Source organism: Leptonychotes weddellii, chromosome 12 (genome assembly GCF_054177405.1).
Source record: "Leptonychotes weddellii isolate Sample4059 chromosome 12, ASM5417740v2, whole genome shotgun sequence".
Lineage (NCBI taxonomy): Eukaryota > Metazoa > Chordata > Mammalia > Carnivora > Phocidae > Leptonychotes > Leptonychotes weddellii.
In genome coordinates, this window is record NC_138380.1 from 21933130 (window position 1) to 21953901 (window position 20772).

The 20772-nt window shown below is 36.1% G+C and overlaps 1 protein-coding gene across 7 annotated transcripts in view; it reads left to right on the top strand.

Annotated features, from left to right (window-relative positions):
• Positions 1–20772, top strand: part of ZNF800 (zinc finger protein 800) — a 51065-nt gene that overhangs the window by 20124 nt on the left and 10169 nt on the right. For 2 of the 7 annotated variants that reach the window (XM_081800152.1, XM_006729051.3), the window contains exon 6: positions 650–19411. The exons of the other annotated variants lie outside the window; for them this stretch is intronic. In XM_081800152.1, the coding sequence (XP_081656278.1) occupies positions 650–663 (14 nt within the window). In that variant the 3' untranslated portion in view covers positions 664–19411. Of the gene's footprint in view, positions 1–649; positions 19412–20772 lie in introns of those variants that run through there. 7 annotated transcript variants of the gene reach the window in all.

Below are 20772 nucleotides of genomic sequence, written 5' to 3' on the forward strand. Positions count from 1 at the left end.
AAACTTTATAGACAAAAGTTTGGATTTTTTTTTTCCTTCTCCTTGGGAGTATGCGTTAGTTACTGTTTTTAGTTTTGATCTGTGGAAAAAGTGAATATATAGGTTTCAAATCTTACTTTTCCATTTTGTTTTAAATAGACTTTTTGTGATCATTTCAACATAGTTAATATTATTAAGTAGGGCTTTTTTTTTGTTTGTTTTTGTTTTGTTTTGGCTTTTTGTGGTTGTGCGTTGTAAGAAAAGGAAAATCCCTATTGGGAAGAAAGAAAAAAATTTTACTTTTTTAGAAGGTTTTGGAATAAATGTAGATTTTTAAAATGCAATATAAAATAAGGAGTAGACTTCCTATACTTGTTTTTGCAAGTCTCTATATTTTTAAAAGTTTACCTTCAGTACCTGTTTCCCTGCATTAAGGCATTTAATATATTTAATTAGTATTAAATTAGTTTTGGATTCAGGTTTTAAAGCAGTATACTTAGTTTGAGTGCTGAGTAGGTTAAATGTTGTGGTTTGAGTATCCCACATTTTTTATTTGTGTGGAAACTTGAGATGAAACCATCCTTTAGAAGTCATTTACTATTGTGTAATTTTAAAAACAAGGTTTTATTGGTAAACTCAAAAGTGTTCATTTATTCCCATTTCTCCTCAGATAACTTCAAGTGATGTACGAAAAGGTTTGGAGTTCATTTTTGTGGAAAGACTTTAAATTGGTGTTAGAACCACTAAACGTCTTCAAATGGTACTATGAGAAAAAAAAGGAAAAACAATTTCATAAATATTCGACTGTAACTGCTGTTTTCTGACTAAAATAATAACCATCTAACCACTTGTTTCTAAGGCACTGCCTCTCCCAGCACTTTCAAGTAGCTGTGACATTACCTATTGTCATCACAGTCCATCAGCTAACCACCCTTGACCTTGTGCATTTGGTCTACAGTTTCTACAAAAACGTTGCAAAGTTTGTTTTCCAAACAATTTGTTGATTAAAGCGATCAACAACCTGAAGAATATATATCACCACTGGTGATTTTTAATTGACAAAAAGACTATATCTTAGTGATTTTAGTTTTGTTTCACTTTATTTGGCAAAATTTTCATCTGGATTGTACAGATATATTTCCTAGTGAGTGTATGTTAGGACCAAAAGAGAAATTAGTATCAACATATTATAAATATTTAGCCTACTAAATATTTGTAATTATTCTTACATTCATTTATTTCTCACTTGTTCTCCAGCACTTAAATGTTTGAAAGTTTCATTCTAAAATATATACTACAGGAAAGTTCCAGTTCATTTTCATCCATGGATCATTACCCTTTTTATTTGTAAACATTTGAGGTTTTTATGAAAATTAAACATTCCCCTTTTTTTCTTTAAATTTTATACAAAGCACTTTAATAATAGATGCAACTTAATTTTTCAGTTTCTTTTTTTTTTAAGACTACACATTTACTAATGTTAATATGAAGGTAGTAAATAGCTTACTGATATTTTATGGATGCAGACAATCCATGCACAACGACTTCTTATGATATTAGTTTGTTTCTTTAAATATTGCTAAAAAAGGAAGATGGGAGTGAAACCCTGAATTTTGTCTCCCAAGTAAAATCTTAAATGACTACTTTAGATGATATTTGATTCCTACTGTAAAATTTGGAAAATAATGAATTCTTGTCCATTTTTGTAATCAAGATTTTAGGAAAAACAGAAGTACATCTATCTTTATGAAATATTGGGCAGGTTTTTGTGTATCAATATTTTGTACTTTTTAGGGAATATTTTATTTTTTAGTAATTTTTGTCAAATTATAATTTTAAAAGGTACAGCAGAGAATATACCATGTTTTTATATAGGTTCACACCTGTACTTAGGAGGGACCCTGTCCATCTATATACTTTTTGTATAAAATTTTAAAATGTTGAAGATCCACAAGGTCATAATAAAATGCTTCTATAGCTAGAAAAACATTTACCCTTCCCAGTGCTTTGCACTAAAATATACTGTGAAAGGAAAGTAGAAAGACTGTAACTGTTGCTGGAAATGTTCTATATTGAATGTACATGCTCTTGTTGGAAAAATGTACTATATGTGATGGAAATAAACCAGACTCAAAGTTATTTCAGCTAAATGTGCTTCAACAAAGGTGCATTGGTTGAAACTTAAATGTTTTATCAAATTTAAGTTTATTCAGTGACTATGAGCAGCTACACTTGAATTTTACCCTGATAGTTTTATTTTTAAGAATTAGAGTGATAATTTCTCTTTAATTTAAAAACAGATTTACTTTTCCACATATGGAAAACTTGTACTTATAGATCTAACTTTAATGATTAATAGCATAATATATTTAGGGAACTAAATGTGTAGGTGGTATTTCATTTATAAACCATCTTCATTAGTTGCACATTATTAAATCTGTATGTTTGACTTTTGCAAGGTGTTATCTTTTATGCATTCTTACACACAAGACATATTCCAAAGATATTTTCCAGACTTAAGTGCCTACAACCAGTGAAAAGATACGAGTATTCCTAAAAAGCTGGGGGTGGCTCTTTGCTGTAGCCTCTCATCTGCATGTCAGCCTCTTGCTCTCTACTTTACTTTTTAAATACTGTAGGGAAAAAAAGAAAAATAGCCTGATGTGGGTGGAGGGGAGCCCAATTGCTAGAGTTCCTTTACTGCAGCTCACGTATTTCCACAGTACCATTCACAGTTTGTCTCCTCTGTCATAACTCCAGGGCCATAGAGCGGGAATTTAGAAGGCAGTATTGAGGATTCCAAGGACTGTCAAAAGGTTTCATCTGGGTCATAGAGGAAAAAATAGCACTATGTCAGGATGTGTCTGTCTAATTTAGAATTGCCTGGAGAGAGTAGGAATATTTTATCATAGTAGACAAATTAATGGATTATGGCAGACAAGAGTTAGAGGCTAGACCAGGACAAGTTTAGAAAGGTAGGATGAACAAGTAAGTTACTAGAAATTCTTTGTTCTTCCTATTTCTTTCTGGTCTTCATCCTTACTTTTTGGCTTTATTTTGACTCATGAGCTCTGTCTTCTCAGAGGGCTTAGGCCTGAGGCTCTTAAGGTTTTATATTAAAACCTATTTCAAGCTACAAATTATATCTACCTTTGTTATTTGATCAATTAAGTTTTCCTATAGAATTCAACTCATCTTGTTTCCTGAGATACCTTCCACACCTAAGTGCAGTGGAAGAGGAGAAACAATAAAAAGTATGGCTTGCATTTCAACTTCATAAGTTTGGATAGTGCAAGGGAGAGCTGCATGGCTGACACTGGGCAAGTGTTCAGTATAACTTAGAGATATACCTTCAATGCATAATAACCTTTTTTGTTGTTGTTTTGTTCATGTCTCTCTTTTTTCCCCTCTTTCCTCCCTACTTCAGGAAGGAAAGTTTCTTCTTGAAGAATATATATATTCTTGCAGAATATATAAATTACCCATCCTTAATTTTTGGCCTACTTTTGTAGATAGCTAAGTTTTTGGTCGACACAGATTGCTGGTATTATTGAAAAGTTCCCCCCCCCCTTTTTTTTTTAGGAATATGTAATACTGCTTTATGATCTATAGGCTGTTCTACTCAGTTTGCTTTAAAGAGCCTATGGATGCAGTAGCAGGGAGTTTTGTGGTTTTGCTATGGTTTTAGACTGTGGGTATTACAGAGGAGTTTCTCAAAAGGTGTTATGGCAAGAAGGTATGGAGGTAGAGAGAGGCATGAGTGGGTATCATTTCCTGTTGTGAAGTTGCAAAAGATCTTTTCAAATAACATGACCACTGAAAAATGCTTCTTAAACTTTAGAAATTAGATTTCCAGGTTTCCTGGAAATATTCTACATCCTTACTTAGGAGTTTTAGAAGCTACCTTTTTAATGGAATCTGAAGATTACCAGGATTATGATTTAGCTGTGGCTCTCATAGTCAGTCAGAAGCTGAGCTCCAATATATGGGCAGTATGATGTTGGACAAAATCCTTCTGTACCCTGTGCTATTTTTTCCTTCTCTGACTTTAAAAAGCTAACAGAAACCTCAGGATTGGAAAGGAGTAAGGATCAGCAATCTTTTTTTTTTTTTAAGATTTTTATTTATTTATTCATGAGAGACAGAGAGAGAGAGAGGCAGAGGGAGAAGCAGGCTCCCAAGGAGCAGAGAGCCCGATGCGGAACTTGATCCCAGGACCCTGGGATCATGACCTGAGCCGAAGGCAGACGCTTAACCATCTGAGCCACCCAGGCGCCCGGATCAGCAATCTTAAGAATGGCTATTACTTGTTTGGTTTCTAAGACATTAGGCGCATGATAGAATGCTACTCACCTGCAGTTATTTTGGCTTTTCTAACTTTGAACTTCATTCCTCCTCTCTCTTAGAATTTGTTTCTGTACCATTTTACCCTGAGTTCTCTTTTGAATTTCTGGCTCTTTCCTTTTTTCTCTTCTGGTTAATTAACAGAGATCATTAGTACCAAGATAGCCAAAATGTTTTTTGAGAAGGTAAGAGGGTAGAAAGTCAGCTCATTTCTTCCTGAATCTTTATCCCTCTAAATTCTGTTTGTGGGTTTATTATTTATTTTTGAACTGCTGCTTCTGCATGTATTCACTACTACCACACCACAAGCAGAGGGGAACGTAATGACGACCATAGTTGTGTCTGGTTGGGAAAATGCCCAAAGTTGGAGGTTTTGCTGTTTGTGTCCACTCAGCAGAGTTAATTTGCTTGACTGTGTATATTTGAAGTCAGGGACTGTGTCTTGATAATTTTGTTTAGTGCCTAGCACATCTTCATGTATACCCAGGCACTTCAAATAAAAACTTGATAATGATATTAAAGTAAGTGATAGCCTTTTCCATCTTAAAATTGTGCTGTCATATACTTTGAGACTTTGGGTCTTAATTTCATAAGCTTTTATTACCTCCATGTTGATTTTACTTTAGAAAATGCTATCAGTACCAAAATGAGAGTTTGTCATAATAAGCAGAACTCTTAGTATTAGATAGTAATAATGAACATTCATGGAGTGCTTACTGTATGCCAAGCTCTCTGCTAATCCTTTCCATGCATAATGCCCCTCATCTACCAAGAAGATCCACCAGTAAAATCTGCCAATAAGAACTGTTACTTCATTATGTCTGTTTTATAGAATAGGAAGTTGAAGCTTAGAGAAGTTCAGTGATTTACTTAAGATCACTTAGCTAGTAAATTACAGAATTGAGACTTGACACTAGATCTGACTACAAAGCATGTGCTCTTAATCAGTGGGCGTTACTTTTTTTTTTTTTTTTTGCACATTTTACCATTTGCAAAGCACATTTGCTATATTACCTTATTGGCAGCTTGGTGTAATGATCTGGAGCTAGATTAGTTGGTGAAATTTTTGACCCACACATTATTTCCTGTGTGACTGTACAAGTTACTTAAACATTCTGTGCCCTAGTTACCTCACCTATGAAGGGGGATAATATTTACCTCATAGGGTTCTGAGGATAAAATGAAAAGTACATGTAAAATATTTAGAGTAGTGTTCGGCATGTTACAATAAATGTTAGATATGGTTACTGTAAGTGATTTTCATGGCATTTTAAAATGTGTAATTTTTTTTATTACCACTTAAAGTTTAGATTGAAGGGGTGCATTAGAAGAGAGAACTTTATTGTTACACATCAGATTTTAACTGCTGCTGTGTATTTAATTGGGGCAATGAAGACACTTAACTGTTTTATTATTTGCTGTCAATTTTCTTCTGATCAGGTACTACTAGTTTACCATTCTTACTCACACTTTTCATTTATCTTGAAAAAGGTATTAGGTAGTTGTAAGCACATTCATTTTGAGTTAGGCTTTATTTTTATGGTTACTTCCCAGAACAACCCCTCTGTCTTAAAATTCTCATTAGTATCTTCCCTATCACACGAATATTTTATTTTTGGTCATGTGCAGAATATTGACATGGAACAAATATAAACTGAGTAACATAGCTGAAATGTTTCTATAAAACAAAAGTGTATGTGCAGTACTAGTTGAAAGAAAGCTTCAGTTATGGAACTAGTGGATTCTTAGGGAAAGCACGATTTGGGCCAGGTCAGGAATTTCGTTGGTAAATGTGTCATGAAGAGATAAGAAGTGGTACTTTTTCAAGAGTCTTGCCACTGGTAGTCATTAGTGGCAGTATTCCAGATTTCAGCTGAGGCCCAAGTACTGTTAGCTTCTCTGCTGAGAGGTTTTACCCACACACCTGACTGTTCTTGATTTTGCTTTTTTAACAATTAGGTAATAAAAATTTTAGTATTTAGGGACTTGTATAATTTGCAACATCAGAGAACCTTTGTCCCTAGGTTTGGATGAACCTTCCTATTCTGAACTTCAGATCAAGTGCTGGGCTTCCAACACCTGTGTTGTGTGGCTTTTTAGTGATTTTGATACTCAAATACTTGCGCCAGGTATCTGGAGCATATTCCTGTCTCACGAAACACTATAATGTTTAAGGAATAGAATGATGTGCTTGAAAAAACAGCCAAACCAAAATAAACCAAAACAACCCTCACCCTGAATGCTTGAGCAGTAATAACTTGCAACCTGTCTGGGTGTCCCTGCTTTATGTAATCTCATAACATTTTCAATACAAGAGTGTGTAATGATGTTATGTCCAGAGGAAAAGTTATTACACCAAAATGAACCCCAAGTGCATGGAACTGTTTTTACAACTCAGGTTTTGAATATTGGTTTTTAATCTCTTCTATCTGTGGGATTATCCTGAAAATAAATTAGCTCTGAGAAATGGAACTGTGGCTTTTAGTCAGACTTTCTTTCTAAGCTGTGCAAAAGTATTTTTTAAAGTAGCTGAGACTCTTGCATAGATTGCTGCTTTGGTAGACCTGAACCCCAAAATACCTGTTAGTTGTGACTGGTAGCACTTATTTTGGATAGAAAGGAAAAGCCAGGAATACTTTTCTTCTAAGAAAAAAATAGTGAAGACTAGGAAAATACTGTGTGCACAAGTGATTGGATTATATGAAAAAAATTACACTTTTAGGGAAATGATTTTTATATAGTTTTCTTGAGTTTTTGACATATAAGTTGTTAGGGGCGTTTTGTATAAGTTTCTCTAGGAGAGTGGCTTTGTCACTTTCAAGCCTTTTGATCATTAGGTATTTTTAGAATTCCTTGGAATTAAATGTGTTGGGCATTTGTAGATGGTTGAGACTTTCTGAGCTTCATTCTCCTTTCCTTTGAGTGAACAGGCTTCAAGGTGATAAGATACGCTAATGGGATTATCATTAAAGATAGGCAAGAACACACATAGTGAAATTTATGAGTAATTTTCAGTATATCCTCAAGTTAAACTTTTTTCAAAACATTCTCATGTTTTTCCAATTTGTCCTTTCTTTGCTTGGCCATCTTGACTAGCCAACTGTTGTTTCTTGTGATATGAGAGAACAAAATCACTTATCTGCCATAAAATTCGGACACAAACAGAACATTGCACACACAAGAGGAAGAGATGGTTTTGTTTCCTGTAACTTCCTGGATCGCTTCTTAATCTCTAAGTGCACAATTGTAATGATAGGAATTGTTAAATTTTAGGGTTGAAGATGTTTCTTTGAAGGCCCTTTTTTCTAAAACAGTTAACTAGAGCTAAGTAACCGTGTCTTCAAATCACAGATGCTACAAGATGGAAATAAGACCCACAATGCTTGAATTACTACCCACCACCGAGTTTGCCTTGTCATCTAACTGCAGGTGTGTGAGTGCATGTGCACTCATATGTAAAAATATTGTACAACACTTTTTTTTTTTTGGTTGCAGGCAAGACAGAGTTTTACTTGGTCTGTAGCTAGTAATGAGAAGTTTATTAGATAGCTTTATGTGGGGAAATAAGGGAGATTGAAGTGGCCAGACCTTATGTACAAACTGGCTTCACCATATAGATTTCAACTAGGTCTTAATAGAAACTGGAAAAAAATGAATGCAACTCTAGTGACTGGGTGTGGCCCTCTTAGCAGCAGAAGTATTACTTCTGTGCTGCTATTGGCCCTTTGCAGATTCTGCTTTTACTTTTTATTTTTAAAATAATCACCTCATTCTGTATCTTCTCTATATGGCTATAACTGCCTCATTACTTCTGCTGCCTGCCTTCTCTGTTTTTCAGCTAACTTTCCCTCTGTATAGCCTGAGTTCAGACTCCTGTAAGAGAAAATCTGATTGGTTGAGTTAGATACATTTCTTCTTGGGCAGATCTCCCATGCCAGGCCCCTATAGGTTGTTGGCCATAAGTTGCTCTTCATAGATTGGCTGCTCTTGGGATATGTGCTGTCCGATACTCCTGTCATTGGTGATCTTGGTGGAAGTCAGTGACATAAAACATGCCCGTGGACCCAATAAAAGGCATCTTGGTGGGAATCTTTTAGAAGAGGGATCTGGATCCTAGGGCGCCTGGGTGGCTCAGTTGGTTAAGTGACTGCCTTCGGCTCAGGTCATGATCCTGGAGTCCCGGGATCGAGTCCCGCATCGGGCTCCCTGCTCGGTGGGGAGTCTGCTTCTCCCTCTGACCCTCCCCCCTCTCATGCTCTATCTCATTCTCTCTCTCAAATAAATAAATAAATAAAATCTTTAAAAAAAAAAAAGAGAGGATCTGGATAGTCCTAGAATGTAATCATCTTTCTAGTACACATGATTTTCTTTCATTTTAATGGTGATATAATTAGATAAAGGGGATTAAGAGTACACTTACTGTGATGAGTGCTGCATAATATATAGAATTGAGTCATATTGTACATCTGAAACTACATAGAACACTGTATGTTAATTATACTACAATTAAGAAAAAAAAGAGTTGGTAGGTACCAGATTCATGGTGTGAATCTATTTTGCTCTGGGGAAAAAAAAAAAAAAACCCACCCAAAACCCCAAAAAGGTGATAGAATTAAAGGTAACCTGGGGGTTTAACTTGTATGTCATACAGCACCAGTCCTTTCCATACTGGGAAAATGTGGGAAAGAGTTTTCTGATCAGCATCTGCAGTTCCTTTTCTGAACTGACTGGTGGTGTTTCCATCTTTGGCTTTGCAGATTGATATAGCCTGAAGTTTTCACTCAGAAAGAACCATTACATCTCCTGTAACAGCACATTAGGCCATTCTGTCAGTTGCGGCCACTTTCCAGACACCTCCACCTCCAGTTATGCTGCGCAGTTTGAGTTGGTGATTTAGTGAATCCTTAATGTGTTGTTTCTGCTTTTCCACTTGTATTTTGCATATTTGGGTTCACTTTGCAATAGCTGCTTTATATCCTTTCGTTCATTCCTTCAATGACACATACTACTGAGTGTCCATCATGTGCCTGGCACTATTCCATTCTTTGGGGAAACAGAATCATACAGTGATTAAAGCATGGATTTTTAAGAATCATGCAAACCTGAGTTCAAGTCTGGCTCCTTAATTCACTAGTTACTTAATCTTTCTAAATTTCAGCTTTCTTGTCTGTAAAATGATAATATTAGAGACTACCTTATAGGTAGTTTTTTTGTGGGAAGTTATACAAATTTAGTGATATATTGTATATAATATAGTTAGCACAATGCCTCGCTCAAGTAAGAGCTCAATAAATATGCATTATTACTGTTGTAGTAATCACTAAAATTGTTATCAATTTGCTGCTGAAATACTTTCTAGCACTTAGTTTCTGGTTATCTTGCTTTGTCATTTGCAGTTCGTTGCCTTTTTGTTGGCATTAATCCAACCGTTTAATGAAAAGTCAGATGTAACATCTGTGATAAAGCCAAGATACACAGCAGTTTATTAAGTTAGAACATACTATTTTATGGGTCTTTAATCTGCCATTTCTGATAGCACCTTTTGCTGATTGTTGAAGAATTTGTTGAACTTTTCATGTAATTTTGCTTTGTGGTTAATGTCTTATAGAAGCATGTATAGTTTGAGTAGCAAAACTCAAAGCAGCTTTCGGTTTTATTCTTTTGTTGTAAACATTGGCTGTGGGTACATGAACATACTCTTGAGTTTATAAGCAAGAATCGTATCTTCTCTTTGTGCCTCACAGTGTACCTGGCATAAAGCAGGTGCTAAGAGAATGCTGAGGGAAGGAAAACGGGGAGGCAGGAACATTACATCGGTTATCTTCAGGCTTATCATTAGTCCACACTCTTATCTCAGCTTTTAAATTTTTCCTAACCATTACTTCATCTTCTGATCTATATAATTTCTCTACCTGTGAGTTCTTCTTTGTTTCTGTTGGCTTCTGTTGTCGGCCTTCTGTGTGTGAGCCTCTTAGCTTCTGTCATTGCTGCTCAGGAATGGTGACAGATTCAAACTCATGGGAGTGCTGTATTGGCTGTATACACTGTAAGTAATCTATAATCAATTGCACACTGTATGGGTGTACATTTATTGATTTTTTTGGATAATTCCTTTAAAGGTTTACTTTAGTTTAATTCATACCGATCGAATTCTTTGAAGTGCAGCTCACATTTCACTTCCTGTTCCAACTCCCAGATCTAAACAAAAAGCCAGCAACTAATCGTTGATTGCTTCTTCTGTCATTTGTGTAATCGTAGGAATTGGAATTGATTAATTAGTTCATTTGTCTGATTCTCACATTGCCTACTTCAGAACTTTTGCACCATCCTTAAAACCCCCAACTGTGTTTTTGGTTCCTTAATAAGCGCTGTAGCCTGTATCATGGCAAAAGGTAGAGGACATTTCTTTATGTTCCCCTTCTGCATCACAATTATTTTTTGTCTTCTCTTCCTGCTTTGGTTCTTTACAGAAAGAACTGTTCTTCTTTTCCAAGTCCAACACTTACACCCTCACCGATCTTTTTCCCCAAGACCTTCCTCCAACAACCCTCCTCTGTTTCCCCCTCCCCATCTTCTTCCTTTCCACAAGCTTCTCCCCCTCAGCTCACAAACATGCTCAAATTCCTTTCAGCCAGAAAGTAAATTTTGCCTCCATACTATCTTCTATCTAGTTACTGCCATCTGTTCCTCCTTCCTTTCACTGTCAAGCTTCCATGTGCTTTCTTACTGCTCTGTTTTAGCACTAATTTCACTGTAACTGTCTATTTCCTTGTCTTTTTTCTCCTTTAGACTGTAAAGCTCTTAGATCTGTGTCTTGATCACCATTGATTGCTCAGGGCCTAGGATGTTTCCTGCTACATAGTAGGCATTCAATAAACACTTGTTGAATGAACGAACAGTTTGGTGTCATTCCTATACCCTTCACTTGTGAACCATTGGCAATTTTTTTCTACCCCTACATTTCTATTAAAAGTTTACCTGAAGGGCATCAATGGCCACATAAATGCTAAGTCTTGTGGCTTCTTGACCTCTTCATGGCCAATAGTGCTTACAAATTTACTTTTCCCAGACTTTTATGGTCACTTATAACTGAGTCACCTTGGGCTAGTCTCAGCATGGTATTGCATCCAAAAAAAATTGGGCCCAAGATTCTTTGGAAAATAATGCATGTATTTCCTATTTTACAGAAATTTTTAAAGGAGATAAAAAGGTACAATTACATAAAGTTTAGTAAACTTCATACAAGTTACTTTACCCATCTCTCTTCCCACATCCTCATATAACCTGGCAGCTTCCTCCAGTCTCTTCTGTAACATTTTCCCCCAAACCTTTTGTAAAGTTTTTACCAAAAATCCCTTGTTCACTTTCCCATCTTACTTTCTTCCAAGAATAATGTTTTCCAGTTTAAATCACTTTAGCCTCTCAGCTTCTTCCAGTTCTTTTCTATATCCATTATCTTGCTTAGCATTCCAAAAGTCTAGAACATTCTCTTGATTTCATTGGTTTGCCCTTACCAACTCTCTTTGCATGATTTTACCAAATCTTGAAGCTTTAGATCAGACACTATGTCCTTCAGTGAGTATTTCCTGACTTCCTACGTTTGGCTAGGTTTCCCCCTTGTATGTTTCTATAGTGCCCCATCAATAACTATATTGAAATGACCTATTTGTGCCTCTTCCTTTGGCTATAAGCATCTTCAGGGTAGGGCTTCTATCTTTTCTTTATGCCCCCAGCATCTATCATAGCACCTGGAACATGGTGGATGTTGATAAATATTTACTGAATGGATGCTCCTGTGAACCCTGATTCTTTCTCTCTTGCCACTGTTACTAGGCCTTTAAATATGGATCGAAGTTTCCTTAGTCTTTTTTTCTTTTTTTTTATACTGTCTCAGTGATCCTTCACTTCCAAAGTATCAGTTATCACTTCAGTGAAGATGACCCCAGACCTATTTTCTAGCCTGGCTATTCTCCTGATTATAAGATCATTTGTTTTCAAAGTTGCATGTCATACATCTCTGGATGGATGTTTCTCTAGGATCTTAAAGGCGACAAAAACTCAGTAAACTAAACATATTATCTTCACTTTACACTTGTTCCTTCTTTATGTGTTCCCTGTCTCAGTTATTCATACTCCTGCCCTCCCAGTTGCCTAGACTAATTAGAATCCTAAGAAATACCTTGACTTCTTTTTTTCTCTCTTACACTCTTCGTCTAATCAGTAATCAATGCCTGTCCATCCTGCCTTTGAATGTTTTTTACATTTGGCTCTTGCCATCTCCATGTTTAGTAGTTTAATTTGGACTCTTATCTTGTACCTACACTATTGCGTTAGTCTTGTAACTGACCTCCTCTCTAATCTGCCTTCCATGCTGCTGTCAGAACTATCTTCCTAAAACACAGATCTGCTGTTACTGTCTGTTCATCACTTGACTGACTTATTCTCATGTCTTGGCTTAATTGTCACTTCTGAATAAAGACAACCTAGGGTCACCTGAGTGGCTCAGTCGGTTAAGCATCTGCCTTCGGCTCAGGTCATGATCCCAGGACATGGTACCAAGTTCCTGGGATCGAGTCCTGCGTCAGGCTCCCTGCTCAGTGGGGAGCCTGCTTCTCCCTCTCCCTCTCTTTCTTGGCTCTCTCTATCTCAAATAAATAAATAAAATCTTAAAAAAAAAAAAAGACAACCTAAAGTATGTCTTCCTTGTAGTTCTGTTTCATATTCCTTCTTGTCATCTAATACAATTTGTAATTATGCTTATATTTGTTCATTGATTTGTTTAATGCCTGGCTTCCCACTGGAGAAATTTATGTAAGAGACGAGGAGAGTTATGTAGACCCTGTGCCTAGCACAGTGCTTGGGACATAGTTATGCTTTGAAAATAGATGTTGAATGAGTGGATGGATGGTAGCTTACCAGTATAGGCAAACAGGAGATAGCAAAGGCAGAGAAGTTACAGGGTCCTAGACTCTTCCTACATTCTCAGAGACCTTGGTCTGTAGTTCTGGCTCTTCTATAATAGTAATGGGCTTCTCCCTTCTGTCTTTTGCATTTATTTCCACGAGGATGGGAGTCAACAGTTACATTACCCCACACTCACACTAATGCTGATGTGACTGCAGTTGATTTGGGGGCCATTGGGTGGTGGCAGCTAGATTTGTTTACCTATTATTGATAGGTGGTGCCCTAGCATGCAGGCAAACAGGTATTTGCTAGGTCAAGTTAACCCAGATTCCTTTTTAGCTTCTTGAGTGATGCAAGCCTTTATAACACATATTAATTAAAGTGTTTATTACCTGTAGGACTAGTTGTATTTGAAATGAGCTATTTATTTGCCTTTTAAAGATTGAAGATTTCAATTTAACAAACTTTTATGGAATAGAAGCTGAAATAAATGGTTTAAAAATATTATCTAGGTATAGATCAGTGATAATAAGCAAATTAAACTTTGTTTGCCCCTGTGAAGCCTGCTCTGGTATCAAAAGTCAAAGAACTTGATGCGTTTTGTAGGTTGACTGGTTTCATCCATTCAGTAGGCATATTGAGCTCCTGCCTTGTGTGAGGCACTGAGTTAGGTGCTAGGGTTACAGAGATAAGAAACAGTTCCTTTTCTCAAGTATCATAGAAGAAGAACATATTATAAGAATACACAGAAGTGGAATATTAAAGCACACTGAGGGGTTGGGGAAGGCTTTTCATAATTCTTAAATTTGTTCTTGAATTCAGTTTTGAAAGAGTTAGGTTAGAAAAACTTCCAAGTGGGTACAAAAACATGAGACCACGTGTAGACCAAGGGAAGGAATATGAGACAAAGTGATGGCCAAATCAAGAAAGAAAGATCTTTTGTACCAACTAAGTAGTTTGAATCATATTTTGAAGATTAGGGGTAGCTGTTGAAAGATTTGAAACAGGGGTATATGATAGCATTGAGGAGATTGAATTGGGGTGGAGAGTAAGATTTGTGGTGGGGAAATCAAATAGAAGCCAGTTTCAGAAATCTAAGTAGGAAGTGATAAGGGCCTACATTTAGGTAAGGCAATGAAACTGGGGAGACAGGTATGGATATTATAATTATTTTGGAAGTGGAATTTTCCAGGCGGTGGAGATGAATAAGGAATTGAATATGATTGCCAGGTTTGAAAATTTTGGTTGGGCAGGTGGGTTACACCATTCTTCAAGATAGAGCACACAGGAGGAGGAACACTTTTCTGGGGGGAAATGTTGAATTAAAGTTTAGATGTGTTGAATTTGAGGTGCTGATGGAACATCTCATTGGAGATGCTTAGTAGGACCAGTAGATACAGACTAGAGGGCAAGAGAGAGATTGTCCAGAGGCCTGAGATTTATGAGTCATTAGTGTATGTGTATTTTAAGCCCTAGGTTTTGAAGAGGTTACAAAGAAGAATAAATAGAGTCAGCATATCATACTACTCACATTCTTCTGGTTTATTGTGTAATTTAGGTCAGTGCCTTTCTATTTCAGTTTTGCATTTGGGAAATGATGTTTGGCTAGCACTGATTCTCTGGCTGCCCCACCCACTGCTACTTTCTGCTGCCATGTGAACAGTCTATAATGTAACATGTATTTGATAATACTCTAAGAAGTGCTGGATAATTAAATTGTAATACTGTGAGGCAATGTGAACTAACCTGTGTTTTGTTTAGAGAGCTTTACAGAAATCTGTAAGACCTATTTTGAAAGATTAACCTTAGAAAGGAAATACCTTATTTTTAAAAATAAAACTACTAGTGTTACTAGAACAAGAACTGCTTGTTGAGTCCTATACCTTGGATATGTCCAGGATTTGTTTGTGATTTAGTCCCTTTTTCTTTCTTTCTTTCTTCCTTCCTTCCTTTCTTTCTTTCTTTCTTTCTTTCTTTCTTTCTTTCTTTCGAGAAGGGGAGAGAGAAAAGGGGCTTGGGGAGGGGCAGAAGGAGAAAGAGAAAGAGAGAATCTTAAGCAGGTTCCATGTCCAGTGCAAAGCCCAATGTGGGGCTCGATCTCACAACCCTGATATCATGACCTGAGCCAAAATCAAGAGTTGGATGCTTTACTGACTGCCACTCAGGTGTCCCTAGTCCCTATGCTTCTGATCAAGGCAGAAACTATTTCTGAAAACTAGGAGGAAGCCATCTCACTAAACTAATAGGATCTGACATAATCCATAGGATGAACTTAACTTAGTATCCACAGCCAGAATCTAAGGGGGGAAATGTGCTGTTAAACCCTGAACAGATGATTGAAGTATATTAATTTTACTTTTCCAAGCTGCACTTTTTGGATAGGTGAATATTTAAGATAACAGTTAAAAATTAGGTCCTGCATTGTCATATATGTTCCTCTGGCCCTCACTGGTTTCTCCCAATTTCTTTTCCTTCCTTTCTGAATGAAGGTTTAGACCTTGCCATCTAGATAGCCACTAGAGCTCTCCACAGGTGGTTTTTGTGCCCTCAAAACTGACGTGAAGCAGCCTGTTTACCCTGCCCAGGCCAATGGATACTGAGGAGGGTATGCAGAATGAGTTTTAAGAAGTCAGCCCTGCTTGGGATTGAAGTCAGTGATTTAATACTGAAAGCACAAGTCTGTATACCATTTGAGCTATCCAGCTGTTGATTAACTTTTAAAATCTGCCTTTAAAGGGAAGAATTCCTGGGAGACTATCTGTATCAAGTTTTAATAGAGTGAATTTTATGGATGAGTTATGACCCTTAAAAACTGAATTCAGTAATAGAAATGCTGACAGACTTGAACTAGAAGAGGACAGCTATATTATAGTCTTATAATCTGTAGTTAAATGAGAAAAGAAACTTTCAAAGTTTTCTGTTCTAATGCTTTGAAAACAATTTCTTTTTCTTGTTATTTGAACTTTAAATTAATAATAGGCATTAGCATAAACCTAATATCCATGTCAAAATAACACAAGGCACATTGCTATAGCACAGAATTATTTTAAATCATAAACTTTTAACTAATACTTGTTTCAAATCTTCTTTTCTAAATAAATTTGTTTTTAAACATATTTTCTTTCCTGGCAAGCCTCTATATACCCATTCTCACCTCAGTAAATCACTAAGAGATTATTGAATAAAGGTAATTTATGTATTTAGGCACTTGTAGGATTGTAACAAAAATGAAGAGTGGAATAGAATTTTAGAATATATATTTTCTGCATTGAGGACTTCATTTGTTTAATAACCTTCTTTCTATTTGTTGATATTCTTTCTTGCCCCATGCCAACATCTTAGAAGTTTTGTTTAGGAATTTCTTACAAAATTTATCATGTTACAATAACACCCACAGATTTTTTATCCATAAGATAATACCTTGAATTTATATTCTGTATTATGCCAAAATTTATTAAGTGGTTTAATATGCTTTTAGCTTTACTAGATCACTGAGAGATAGAGAGTGGCTTTTTGTTTTGACATTCTTTCTCATTTAGTAAAATCCACAGCACTCTATTACATCAACTAGACCCAGTTCTCAGCCTTAATCAATAGAAAAGTAAAACTGGCAGCTCTTGATTTCCTGGTTTTGTGTATCTTGGGTGGAGCTGACTCCTGAGTATGAAGGTTGTGATAGGAAATGATGCTAGGTACTTGCAAGAAAATACTGGAAGAGGCTTGCCAAACATCCTGTATAAGTATGATTTGCTCATACCTCAGAGCCCTGCCCTATTAAAAGTTACATCTAGATGAATATTGATCTTATATTTGAGCCTGTTCAGTCACTTTTGACATCATACGAGCCTGGCATCACTCCTCTGTAGTAGTCTGTGGAGGGAGTTTGGCAACCCAGTATTTGAAATTAATTTCCAACAGGTTTTGCAAAGTTACTATTTAAAATCAGACTGTGACTAAAACTAAATCCATCATTCTGCTCCCAGCACTGACTTCCCTTGCTTACTTTATTCTGCCCATGCTTACCACCACCATTTTGCTTCTCACGCAGATTTCAAAATCCTGTTTCTTTTATGAATCTGTTCTTGATAGCTCCAACCCCTGGTGATCTCTTCCTTGGATGAACTCATGACATTTACCTTACCACTTATTTTGCACTCTCATCCTTTGTGTTATTATTGCATTATTATTTAACTAGAATGTCCCCAAGATTAGACTCTAAGCCCGTTGAGGCCCAACAGTCTTTCTCTGCAGCATCATGAATAAATGGATCGCCAGGCCTCTTCCTCTTCTCCGTTCTCCAGATGTCAGTTTGGGTTTCTTTCTTTTCAGGGTCCTCTTCATGTCTTACTTTGGCCTAAACTTTTATTGTTCTCCACTTGGCTTCTCTGGTTCTCTTAGTATCTTGTGTTAATGAAGATTATGAATGATTTTAGGAGATTCTTGGGCTAATTTTATGTGAATAGGGGGTGATTTTTCAGCCTTTTTTCCTATCGCAGGATCCATTTTTTAAACTCTGCTACAAAAATTCTACCCTTTTACAATTATTTTTAGTATTTATTCATTTATCAAAATATATTCTGGAAGTCTGTATTTTAGGAGCAATAGTTTAGATATATAAAAAAGGAGGATTAACCGGAAACAAAGAAGAGAAACACTGTTGAGTTGCCAAACATGAATTTTATTCCCAGACTCACTTTCTTGCTATGGTGCTTTTTTTTCCCTTATAGCCTCATGGGAACAGAGCAGGCAGAAATGTAAATAATTATAATATCGTGTTATATAAGTCACTGCAAAGTAAGGTCTTACAATTATTATTTTTTTTTAGCCACCTGGCATTTTGTATGTGCCATCTTTTGAGGCATAATTCTATTGAATTGCAGATGGGGACTCTAGAGATTTAGTAGAACCTCATTTTAAAGTGGAGAAAGTTGAGGTAAGTGATTGCACCAGGTCACACATGTAGTTAATGAAGTCGGGAATAGAGGCCAGCTATCTCTTAAAGATTATCTTAGTAGGTAATAACACATACATGTAAAAAAAATAAAACAGTACGATGAGGTGTTCTGTGAAAGGTAAGTTTTTTTCCTATCCCATCTGTCTATTCCCTTATTCTCTACCCCAGAGTCAAATTACCAGTTTCTTGGGCTTTCAAGAGCTGTTCTATGTATATATAAATATATAAATGTATACATTCCCCTTGATGAAACTGGTAGCATGTTTGTATACACTCTTCTGTACCTTTTTTTTTTTCCCCCCACATAGCATATGTCTGAATTCTGTAGAATCCAGATATTTGTATTCTTTGGTCCATGAACTTTCATTTTACTATACTGTCTGTCATTTAAACAACCAGTTTTTGTTCATGTGAATGGACAAGTCTTAAATTATTCTTTGTTTCTAGTATATATTGAATTCCTCATGTGACCATAATGTAGTATTTCACATTACTTTCAGAAAGGAATCATGGTCATTGATTTATTTTATGATAAATGTTGAAGTTAAAAAAAATAAGTGAAATATATATAATAATTATTATTGCTAGTAACCTAAAATAGCTGATTAGGATATTTGCTTTTCCATTTGAGAAAGAAATGACAGGCAAAGTTTTCAGGAAAATGATTTACCTTTAGACTTGTGTAAAAATCTGTTTGGTATGTACAAAACAGTTTCTCAGTGCCAGTGAAAAGCAAAAGCAATGATGTTATAAATATCAAATCACAAATGTTTATTTTATAAATTCTTTTTTTTAAACATTTATTTATTTGACAGAGAGAGACACAGCAAGAGAGGGAACACAAGGAGGGGGAGAGGGAGAAGCAGGCTTCCCGCCCAGCAGGGAGCCCGATGCGGGGCTCGATCCCAGGACCCTGGGATCATGACCTGAGCCGAAGGCAGACACTTAATGACTGAGCCACCCAGGCGCCCCTATTTTATAACTTTTTAATACCTTTTTTTAAAGATTTTATTTTTAAGTAATCTCTAACACACAACATGGGGCTTGAACTCACAACTCTGAGATCAAGAGTCACATGCTCTACTGACTGAGCCAGTTAGGCTCCCCTATTTTCTAAATTTTTAAATCTCCAACCTCATATGCAAATAACATAATTTTTCATTTGTTTCTCAAAACAGATTGTAACTATGTGTTTTAATCTTCTTGATTAAAGGGAGCATGACTCATGATCATCTGTATAAAAATGTGTCCTTAATTTTGATCATTCTGGGTTTATTTTGGCTAACATATATGTATCAATGCAATTATGGCTTTATTTTTCAGAGATTAATGGAGCCTAAAGAACTGCACGATTTTAGATCTTTTGGACCAAACTATATCACAAAAGGCAAATCCATTAAAAAAATATGTCCCATGCCAAATGTCCATGATAGGATTTATAGAGATTAAGTATTTATATTTGAATTTTACTTTAGATGGACAGTAATCCTGTGTTCTCCCTAAGACAGCAGTATTTACTGAGTAATTCTGTTTGAAAATAGTATTAATTATCACTCCATTACTGATTGGAAAAAAGTTAATCATACTAAAAGTATATTTTCATAATACTTTCACAATAGTTAAAATTCAGTAGTAGAACAAATAAGATCGTATCTTTGAGGCTTATAGCTTTAGTGCAGCTTTTATGTGTGTTATCCTCAACCTTGGACACAGGGTTCTACTGGTTCTTATTGCATTCTGACTCTGGGATTCTTGGTTTAAGACTGAGAACTAGTCTTGTCAAAAACTGTGATAAGTCATGTTAGAACCTTGCTATTTATAGGTCTCTCTCCTATGGAGATGTTATCAGAAAACAAAAACTGACAAAGCACCCCAAACAAAAACAAAACCCTTAAGTAACCATGTATTATGTGAGACACAGGAAATGTTTTGATATCTATTCTTTGGTGTAAGTTTGTATGTCCCAATTCTACTTCTACTTGAATTTTTTTTTTTTTTTTTTTGGTGTAGGTGACTAATTTAACAAGTGAAACAAATGCTTATTGGTGCCATTTAAAAAAAAACAACCCAATCTTGAGCCTTCTCTGCTATAAAAACTAAGCTATAAATTCACAAGGTGGTGCCCTGGAGCCTGGAGAAACACTGTATTTTCTTCCTCCTTTTTCCATCATTTTCATTCCTAACTGGTTCTTGTGTGTGTGTGTGTGTGTGTGCTGCATGCATGTGCATGTGTATGTGTTTATGTGTATTTGAAATCACATGGCATTGTAGTTTGAAGATGGTGAACAAGACAGGCAAGGCAGGCTAGCCTCCCTGCCAGGCCTCACAGGTAACTGACATGGCCATTACTTTCTAAGGCTGGCCTTGATTACTGGTTGATCTAGCAAGGTGACTGGGTGCTAGAGAACTGGGTCACTAACCAACCTCCTAGATACTGGTGTGTAAATTCCACAATGCTAGCTTTGAAATTTGCAATGAGAGGTATCAGGCATACTAGTTTCTCATTTTTATGGCTCAGTGTATTTTCTCCAAATAGGCAAGTCTACAATCTACTAAATTATAATCAGAAGGTTGCTTGATGAGCATTGAAT